General features: G+C 36.6%; 1 protein-coding gene across 1 annotated transcript; it reads left to right on the forward strand.

Moving 5' to 3' along the window:
• Positions 1 to 2298: 2298 nt before the first annotated feature.
• On the forward strand, positions 2299 to 9538 carry xab2 (XPA binding protein 2). The gene is made up of 19 exons (XM_086289535.1): positions 2299 to 2433; positions 2686 to 2834; positions 2993 to 3116; positions 3224 to 3421; positions 3737 to 3871; positions 3973 to 4137; positions 4297 to 4441; positions 4551 to 4702; positions 4821 to 4940; positions 5051 to 5182; positions 5513 to 5644; positions 5759 to 5872; positions 5980 to 6142; positions 6240 to 6430; positions 7450 to 7572; positions 7662 to 7833; positions 8118 to 8244; positions 8373 to 8482; positions 8582 to 9538. The coding sequence occupies exons 1-19, from the start codon at positions 2398 to 2400 to the stop codon at positions 8641 to 8643; spliced, it is 2550 nt and encodes an 849-aa protein (XP_086145661.1). The 5' UTR covers positions 2299 to 2397; the 3' UTR covers positions 8644 to 9538.
• Positions 9539 to 10516: the final 978 nt, after the last annotated feature.

The following is a 10516-nucleotide window of genomic DNA, read 5'->3' on the forward strand; positions in this document are numbered from 1 at the left end:
TTGTGTACCAGATTTTATCTTGCTTAAATGAGAAAATAGTTCCAATACAGGAAAAGGAAAACTAAATATAAATTAATCAGTCAAGCCGGAAAATAATTTTATAGAAGTATAGTAAGATTGAAAATACAAATAAATAAATAAATAAATAGGCAAATAAAGCAGCTTCAAGTTCCTTTATTGCATGGGACATTGTATGTTCTATGTCATCCTTGTTGAATGATACAAAACGATCAAATTAAAGCCATTTTGAAAACGTAAATAATCTATTACAGGAGTTGTTGCTTTGACTTCCCTTTTTAAACCCATTACCTCTTTCCATTTGGAAAGATGTACTGAAATGTCATTGGTATTGAGTGTCATAGCTTGTCCACATTTCAGATATTTATAATACTGTAAAATGTAGTATCATTTACATGACTCAAAAACAAGAAAAGTAAACCCCTCATAGAAAATATGTCAATTTTAAAGATAATGCAATTTTATGTTGGTAATATTGTGCAATATGTTCTAAATAAGCACTGTCAATAGCTTTATTTTAGCTCATAAAAAGTGTAATGTCTAAAGTATGCACTAAAATAGATGCTACTCAATGAACATATTTTTAAGCATGGATTTTAACCAATAAATCATTAACTCAGGTAAAGTTTGAATCTTGGGAAATATTTATTTTATTTTATAGTGAGAGTTTGTCACTACTTAGCCACACCATTAAACATGTTCTTAGTACGAATGCAAATTAATTTTGGAGAAGCCTCCATGTGTTGCTGGTATACAGTTGCAGTGCATTGGCATATCTATCTGAGTGGGACTTATTATAGGTCTTATCTCAGCCTGGTTGGCAAATGTTCTTCTAGTGCTTATAAGGCAATGTGTAATACCACTTGAACTTTACGGAAAAGGCCTTACATTCAGTTTTATTAGAGGAATATGAGATGTGCCAATGTTCTGCAACTGTACACCAGGACCTCTTAGGTGCTCCTCCAAAATGAATTCCCATTCCCTGGCTATGAACATGTTTAATAGTGTGGGTAAGTAGAGACAACCTTGGTCAAAGATCTTTATCCTCAAGCTACATTTGATGTTGTTTTTCTTTTTGAAATATGGTGCCCTTGATCAACTGTGTGACTTTCATTTTAAAACATTAGTAGCATAGTCCCAAAAGTAGAATAATTTATATAATCTCCCAAATGGTTGACAGCCGCCTGAATGCCACTCAGAGGAATTAACAAACAAAATGGAGAATCACAGGTTTTTTTGTCTTTAACTTGACATAGAACTATATAAATCTAACTGGGTTCATAATAACTTAAGGACTGGGATGATGTTATGATGGTGTAGATAATTATATCAGTCAAAAAGGGGAAACTGGTGTTGTTTATTAAAAGCTATAAAACATTATGGCATGTTTGCTTTTGTAAAAAACAAACAAACAAAAAAGTCCCGCAAAAATAAATAGATTTTGCTCTCTGTTTTCATTAACTGGATTTCTATTAACTTGTGTATTCACAGATCCCAAAGGTATACCTTTCTGTAACTTTTAAGTCGATAATCATAGGTGCAGGCAGGTTTCGTCACACTGTGCAATTTTATAGCTCCTTGTAAACATATTAGATGCTTCATGTGCAACCAGAAAAAAACTATATTTGAACCAAATGTATTTATTCAGTACATTTATCCCTTGATTTTAACAAAAGGTCAGATTGAGATCATGAGAACATTTTGCAAGATGGTGTTTTCTTACAGTAGTTTATTCCTGGGGTCCTTAGAGACCCAAGTCCGTAATCATTTTACTACAGTGATTTACATGTTGATATAAGATAGCCTACACAGTATGGCCTAATGACCTGCTTAAGCACTGTACATATTTTAGGACTATTATTTGCCTTGTCCTGACAGAAAACATTTTACCAGCAGAGCTTCACTTACCATGATTTAAAGAAAACAGTAACAGAAAATGTTTCAAGACTGAAATTCAAGCATATGGCTAACCACTTTCTCAGAGAGTTAAAACAATGCTTATCTGCTAGATTTTAAATGTACCTGTCATTGCATTTTTATATTGGATTTAATTTCCTTCAGTTAATAAAGTTATATTTTCCTGTGCCAAAAAGAGACACTGTTGCTGTAAATGTCAGATAAATTACTCGAAAGAAGACGTTTGATATTAAATGTAGATTTTTTTTTAGACACAATAAACAGTAAACATATTTTTCTGGGCTAATGTACGCGAGAGCTCTTCTGAACTACAAACATCGCGCCGTTTGTAGTTTTTTGTGACTCGGGCTCGTGCACTCTGGCACCGGAAGTTCCTGTGAGGGTTACACGCTTACAAGCTAGTATTAGCTTGCTAAAGTTAGCATAGCTTTTATCCGGAACAGCCGCCTTTTCTGTGAAGAAATGAAAACATTAAACGGAAAAACCGATGTCATATTTGTAAGTTACACTGCACCGTATATTTCACAGAACATTTGTTAGTGTTTGTTGATTAGAGGTTTTGGGTAGCAAGCATGAACTTTAACTTTATTCTAGCTAATGTGGAAGTTTGATCAAACTTGAAATCAGAGATACGTTTTACCAAATCGACTGTGTTTACACATTTGAAACAAAGAAATTATCTTTTTATGATTTATTAACTATGAAAAATCGCTACAATAGTAACACCGCTGTTTGATTTTTGGATACTAGGAGGACGACGATCTACCTTATGAAGAGGAGATCATCAGGAATCCATATTCAGTCAAGTGCTGGATGCGTTACATCGAATTCAAACAGAATGGACCAAAATCTACCCTCAATATGATATATGAGCGGGCTCTAAAAGAACTCCCTGGCAGGTAACTAACAAGACCGTTACGACAAAATTGTGGACATTGTGCTGAGAAGCCAATAGCAACGGATAACTCAAAACCCATAGACTATACATTATTTTACAAGATTCTGTGCAGCAAGTATTTCCCGAGTGTCTAACCACCCTTCCCACTCATTTTTGCAGCTATAAGTTGTGGTACAATTATCTGAGAGAGAGGCGAAAACAAGTCAAAGGGAAATGTATCACAGAACCAGGCTATGAAGAAGTCAATAACTGTCATGAAAGGGCACTAGTGTTCATGCACAAGGTAATACCTCCTATAGAACTTGATGCTTAGCCACTTTACTCATAAAAGTAATATTTGGTCTGCAAGAGCTTTACATAAAACTAACTATTTGTCTTTGCTTAAACTAGATGCCTAGAATATGGATGGATTACTGTCAGTTCCTTGTGTCTCAATGCAAGATCACAAGAAGTCGTAGAACATTTGACCGAGCACTTAGAGCTCTTCCTGTAACTCAGCACCCACGCATCTGGCCTCTGTATCTCCGCTTTGTCCGTGACTTGCCGTTGCCTGAGACAGCCATCCGAGTGTACCGCAGGTACCTTAAGGTGAGAACATACTGCACAACCTTAAGTCCATACAGCAGCTGTCATTTAAAATGTTAAGGTGATTTCTGATTTTATTTTTGTTTTACAGGTGTCATCTTTCAAAGTGTATTCTGTGGCATAAATGTTGTCTGTAGCATCTGAAGATTCTTAGCTGTTATCCAAAAGACCTTACAAGCATTCAATAACAAGCTTTATGGCTGATTAAGAAAGTTTTAAAAGATAGACAAGTTCCCTAATCTGTTCAGACAGAATACCTGCGAAAATATTTCTTTCTGAATGTTTAATGTCTTACTGTCTTCTCTTGATACCTTGTAGCTTTCTCCAGAAAATGCAGAGGAATACATAGACTACTTGCGGTCTGTTGGCCGCCTCGATGAAGCAGCTGTGCGGCTAGCAGCTGTTGTCAATGATGAAAACTTTGTGTCCAAAGAGGGAAAGTCTAACTATCAAGTAAGACGGGATTCTTCCAGACACTTTTCAACATTCCCGCCTTTTAAGCTAAATGAAAAGAAATCTAAAAAAAATGTTTTTCTTCTTTTTTTTTTGGACAGCTGTGGCATGAACTATGTGACCTGATCTCCCAGAATCCTGACAAGGTGACCTCTCTGAATGTAGGAGCCATCATTCGAGGAGGCCTCACTCGCTTCACAGATCAACTTGGAAAACTTTGGTGCTCCTTAGCTGACTATTACATCAGGAGTGGCCACTTTGAGAAAGTGTGTTTCCTCTGAATAGCATTAATTTTCACCCCTAATATAATTAACTAACTAAAACACATCTCTACTTTACGTTTTTTTAGGTTGAGTCATTTGCATTAAAATAATTTTTTATCTGTGAATTTGTCCAACTGTAGCCAAACATTTTTTTTTCCTCAGGCACGTGATGTCTATGAAGAGGCCATCCTTACAGTAGTCACTGTAAGGGATTTCACACAAGTATTTGACAGTTATGCTCAATTTGAGGAGAGCATGATCGCTGCTAAGATGGAAACTACAGCTGAGATGGGGCAGGATGAGGATGGTGAGTATGTGTGCATCAGTTAAACTTGATAACTGTCTTTGTTTTTATTTTTCTTTTGTTTTTTTTTTTTGTTCATGTGTACGTTACTCTTTGTTTTTTCTCCACTCAGATGACATAGACCTGGAGCTAAGACTTGCCCGCTTTGAGCAGCTCATTGCCCGGCGACCCCTCTTGTTGAACAGTGTACTCCTGAGACAGAACCCCCATAATGTTCATGAGTGGCACAAGCGGGTAAAACTGTATGACGGAAATCCACGACAGGTGGGTTTTAAATATTTTGAGAATGGCTGGGACAGTGCACAAGTCACAATATATACATTTCACACAAAAAACTACCTTCATGTAAAGAATTACTAATAAATAGCCCTATTTTCTTCAGATCATCAACACATACACTGAGGCAGTCCAGACTATTGATCCAATGAAGGCCACAGGGAAACCTCACTCGCTCTGGGTTTTCTTTGCTAAATTCTATGAGGAAAATGAGCAGCTGGATGATGTAAGTCATTATTTAAACTTCAATTTACCTGTTTCAGATTATTTCTTATCATTATTATTATTATTATTAGTTCCCTGTGTTTACTAACTTTATTTACTAACTCAACTCAGGCGAGGACGATCTTTGAGAAGGCTACCAAGGTGAACTACAAACAGGTGGATGACCTCGCTGCAGTGTGGTGTGAATATGGAGAGATGGAACTTCGTCATGAGAATTACGAACAGGCACTACGAATTCTGAGGGTAACTGATCTGCATCATATACATCATGCACATGATCCTTTTTGGAGCCATATTTAGGAACATCTTGTGGGCATCATATATTGTTTGGGAATGACCAGTTTGTGAAATAAAGAAGACATTTGTTAGACTTGTTATTTAAATGTCTTTTGAAAGTATATTTTAAAATTAATACCTGGTAACTGAAGTTATAGGCTGTAGTTTCACTGGCACTGAGTAAAAATATTTGCAGTTGTTTACGAAGGCAGTTTTAAGCAAAGGGTGTAATATCAGTAGTTGCATCACCTTAAAAACTTATGAAACCATTTACATATTTGTATTTATTTTATTTAGAAAGCAACAGCTATCCCATCCAAGAAAGCAGAGTACTTTGATGCTTCTGAGCCTGTCCAAAACAGAGTCTACAAGTCTTTGAAGGTCTGGTCAATGCTGGCAGACTTGGAGGAAAGTCTTGGCACTTTCCAGGTATGTTCAGTAATTTTCTGTGATATGGTTTGGGACCTATATACCAGTAGTATTTGATATTGGTCTAAGAATCATTTATGTGTTAAGTCTAAGCTTTTCTCTTTTTCTCGACAGTCTACGAAAGCAGTTTATGACCGGATTATTGATCTCCGGATTGCCACTCCACAGATCATCATCAATTACGCCATGTTCCTTGAAGAGCACAACTACTTTGAGGAAAGCTTTAAAGTAATAATGTGTAGCTAATCCACTAGACCACTACTTATTTTCAAAATACAATTTGTCCTTGTCGACTGTAGCACTCTTTTTAATGGTGTTATTAATATTTCTTTCAGGCATATGAACGTGGTATCGCTCTTTTCAAGTGGCCAAATGTTTACGACATCTGGAACACTTACCTCACCAAGTTTATTGATCGATATGGGGGCAAGAAGTTGGAAAGAGCCAGAGATTTATTTGAACAGGCATTGGATGGCTGCCCAGCCAAATTTGCTAAGAGTGAATATCTTTGGTTGAATTACACTGACAAATTTAGTACATTGAAGTGCCCCCCTCCGTTATAAAATGTACTTAACCACAATGGCTTTCTTTTCAGCTATTTATCTACTGTATGCCAAGTTGGAGGAGGAGTATGGTTTGGCGCGACACGCTATGGCTGTATATGAAAGAGCAACACAGGCAGTAGAAACTGAGGAGAGACATCTCATGTTTAACATCTACATCAAGAGAGCAGCTGAAATTTATGGAGTTACATATACCAGAGCAATCTACCAGAAGGCTATTGAGGTACAGTAACATTGTCCTATCTCTTGCATACAGCTGCATTATCCTTTTTAATCTTTTTTTTTTTTTAAATTCGAAACTCATAATTACAAGATCCGCCCTGATGTGATGCTATAAAGCTTTTTATTGTTCATTTTCCAGAATGTCATTATTCATCACAGGACTTTTCTGGCCAGAAATGAGATTTTTCCCAAATTAATTCACTTTTATGCCACTGTTGGAATATTGTAAATATATAATATATGGATTGGATTTATATAGCGCTTTTCAAGGCACCCAAAGCGCTTTACAATGCCACTATTCATTCACTCTCGCATTCACACACTGGTGGAGGCAAGCTACGGTTGTAGCCACAGCTGCCCAGGGGCAGACTGACAGAGGCAAGGCTGCCATATCGCGCCATCGGCCCCTCTGGCCAACACCAGTAGGTGGTAAGGTAAAGTGTCTTGCCCAAGGACACAACGACTAGGACAGAGAGCCCGGGGATCGAACCGGTGACCTTCCGGTTACAGATACGCTTCCCAACCCCCTGAGCCACAGTCGCCCCAAAGGTCATATTACATTTATAGATCGCTAGATATGGAATTTCATTAAATTGATGAAAACTATAATCAGTGATCATGTTTATTTTAGCCACAATTGGTAAGATAATCCGTATTAGTTAAAGAGCAAAATTGATTTTATGACTGACCACATTATCATTTTGCAGATATAATAAATCTAGACAATAGTCAGCCTCTTAAAAAAACCTATTACATTGTTTTGTGTAAAGTTGTTCATACTCATGGCATTTTTATTATATGCAAAGATCAGAAGTCATATACTTAATGTAAAAAGAATAACTTGACATTCTGATGGACAAAATACTCGTTACCTTAAATTACTGAACAAAGTTGCATTACAAAATTAAACTTCCCATCACCCCTCTGCTCATGATCTGTTACTCACAAAATACACCATGTTGCATCCCTTGTTTTGGTAAATGGTTCTGTGCAGTGTTCATATAGTTTGTGTTTATCCAGGTCCTTCCTGATGAGCATGCAAGAGACATGTGTCTACGGTTTGCTGACATGGAGAGTAAACTTGGTGAGATTGATCGTGGTAGAGCAATCTACTCCTACTGCTCCCAGATCTGTGACCCAAGGGTATGTGAATTCACCCCTTCTAGTCATTTGTCTACATTTGCTTCAAAATCTTTGGTTATATTTCTTCAAATTTTTACTTGACGTTTCAGGTGACGGCTAATTTCTGGCAAACCTGGAAAGATTTTGAGATCCGCCATGGAAATGAGGACACGATTAGAGAGATGTTGAGGATCAAACGAAGTGTCCAGGCTACATACAACACACAGGTCAACTTTATGTCCTCTCAGATGCTGAAGGCCACAACAAGCTCCACAGGCACTGGTAGGAGAAGTTGGATTAACCTAAAAGTGTGCTCCATTTAGATGTAGTTACATGAATATCACTGTGTGTTATATCAGATATAGGCTATTTGATATGTTTCAGTTTATAATGATATGGTTGAATGCTCCGTATTTACTCCAAATCTTGAAGGAACCTCCTAGACCTACTCAAGAATTAACGTAGGGTCATTTAGGTGTCATTTTCTATGTATTTATTTATTTGTGTGTTTTTGTTTTTTTCCAAGTGGTTCTGCATTTGTCTAACCATCTGTTTCTGGTGTTCAGTGTCAGATCTTGCTCCAGGCCAGATGGGAATTGATGATATGAAGATGTTGGAACAGAAAGCACAACAGCTTGCTGCAGAGGCTGAACAGGACAAGCCTAAACCCAAAGAGAAGATTCTCTTTGTCAGGTTTGTTCTTCATTATTTTTTAAGTTAAAAGTATCTGTAGATTTCTTTTTTTTTCTTTTTAATATAACAGAACTTCATCTTCCAAAGGAAGCTGAGGCACATGAATCCTTTTCACTTTAATTATGCAGGAGTGACACTTCTCGCAGTGAGCTGGCAGAACTTGCCAAACAAGCCAATCCTGATGAAATAGACATCGATGATGATGAGGATGAAGAAGATGAAGACCAAGGACCGGATGGTGCGTGAAAGACACAGTACAATTTTCAGAATATTTTTTGTAAACATTTTCCGATGGAGGTATTTTAATGAATTCCTCTTTTTCCTCTTGGCTTTACAGAGGTGCAGCTTGAACAGAAGAGCGTCCCTACAGCTGTTTTTGGAGGGCTTAAAGATGACTAGACAATAATTCTCTCAGACTTGTACATTTGAGTTCTACGTCCTCTTGTGGTCATTCAACTGAACTATTCATAAATGTGTAGTTTTATGGCAGCACTGGTGTTTCTGTTTGTTTTCCTTGTGGATTTGTGTAGTTTATAATATAAGATATATTCGTTTTGACCACTTGGTTTCAGTATTTCTCAAACTTGGTGCTCAAGATAACTTTTTAGTTGTATGTGTTATGAATTATTATTTGCAGTAACACAATGACTGTAATTGAAACCTGATATAGTTTGTCTGTTCTTTTTGTTTTTTTATAAAATGTAAGAAAGAAACAGTGAAAACATTTTTTAAATCCAATAAATGCAGGATCTTTCCCAAACAGGAAGTTCTACCCTAGAAAAACATGGGGGAGGAGCATGTCTCTTCAGTCATTTGAAACTTGAGCTGCGCATTCAAGCCTCACATTGTTGGCTTGAGGCTCACCAGTAGATGGGTGTCTTGTAATGCCAAGAGTTTCTGGAAAGCTTTTCTAACTTGTAGACAAATGTCACTATCCAAATCTTCATGCTGAAGTAGTACATGTACACTTAAACAGTTTCTACACTTAAATGATTTTTCCCCCCCAGTGATAAGTGCAGGATTGCTGGGCTAATTGATATTTTTGAAAGTTTTTTGCTAGTAATGTTACAAAAATGGTGGTATTTTGGGTGTATTTGAGAAGCATTTTGAATCATATTTCCACATTCTTGGCAGTGCTTTTCAGTTATGTGCAAGCAGCTCTGGCTGTGACAAATTGAATGTCTAAAACTGCCTTTGTAATCGAAGTGATAAATACCTTTAAACCTGCATCAACATTCTTCTGATTAAAAAGCTGTTTTCTTTTCAAAGTAATCTAATTAAAAGAGAAACTGAACTGCTTGATGCATTTGCTGTATAGTCCTCTAGAACTCTTGTTCTTTTATTCAGAAATGACTAGAAGCAGAACTGTAAGTAGCCAATGATGTTTGAAGAATGACTTTTGTGATTAAATATATAGAATTATTTATGCGTTTGATAGAAAAGACCTTATGCTTTGCCACCATCCCATCCAAAGGGTTAAACATATTGAGTTGGGCAAAAGGTTGTGACTGGGAATTATTGTTTCTTTTATAATTAGATTAAAATAGCTGAGAGGTAATCCTCTTACAAAGTTACTGCAGTCGAGAACTTGAAGGGCTTTTGGAACGAACATCATATGATGAGGCACTCTTAAGATTTGTTTTCCAGTGTGGATGGCAGCAGAAAACACGGGTTTAAAAGCAGATGGAAGAAATCCCTCGAGTCTCATTATAAACATCCAACAAAAAAATTTTTTTTTCCAGAATGAATTATGCCTGTTTTTATTTTAGAAACTTCTTACATAGTCTGCCAGTATGTTTGCTCTGTTCCAGTCTTTGTGCTTTGTGTGACAGTTGTTTTAAAGAGGTAATAAGATTAACATCACCATACTGTAGCTACTGCTGTAGCTCTTTGTAAGGCAACGGTTATTTAATGAGATCATAATATAGCTTTTCATTGAGTTTAATATTGTTTTCGTTACTTTCACATGTTAATGGACAATTGAGGGGAACAAGTAAAAGAGTAATACAAATACCTTTACTAATTTCATCTACCTTAGATTCATTGTTTACTATATTTGTTTTCTATCTGTCTGCATAATATGTAGATCTGTATGTTCAGAGCAGATTTAGCAAAACGTATTTTGATTAATTAACAGCTAAAAGTCCATAATGTTCTCTGCTTTCTGTCTGCAATAGGCCAAGAGTTGGCCCACTGCAGTGGTGGATATATTGACCAAGATCATACACGTGCTGTAGTTTATGACTAATACAGTCAAATACATACAAGTTAA

This window comes from Aulonocara sp. 'chitande type north' Nkhata Bay, linkage group LG4, assembly GCF_057382095.1.
Source record: "Aulonocara sp. 'chitande type north' Nkhata Bay isolate Kocher_YH1m ecotype deep benthic linkage group LG4, A_spYH_male_GT1.1, whole genome shotgun sequence".
NCBI classification, from domain to species: Eukaryota; Metazoa; Chordata; class Actinopteri; order Cichliformes; family Cichlidae; genus Aulonocara; species Aulonocara sp. 'chitande type north' Nkhata Bay.

What these genes read in the sequence shown, in the direction of transcription:
- xab2 (XM_086289535.1), top strand. Translation starts at nt 2,398, where the DNA reads ATGAAAACATTAAACGGAAAAACCGATGTCATATTT. An exon ending in AAAATGAGCAGCTGGATGAT is followed by an intron (nt 4,941 to 5,050) that starts GTAAGTCATTAT and finishes AACTCAACTCAG; the next exon opens with GCGAGGACGATCTTTGAGAA. An exon ending in AACAAGCTCCACAGGCACTG is followed by an intron (nt 7,834 to 8,117) that starts GTAGGAGAAGTT and finishes TCTGGTGTTCAG; the next exon opens with TGTCAGATCTTGCTCCAGGC.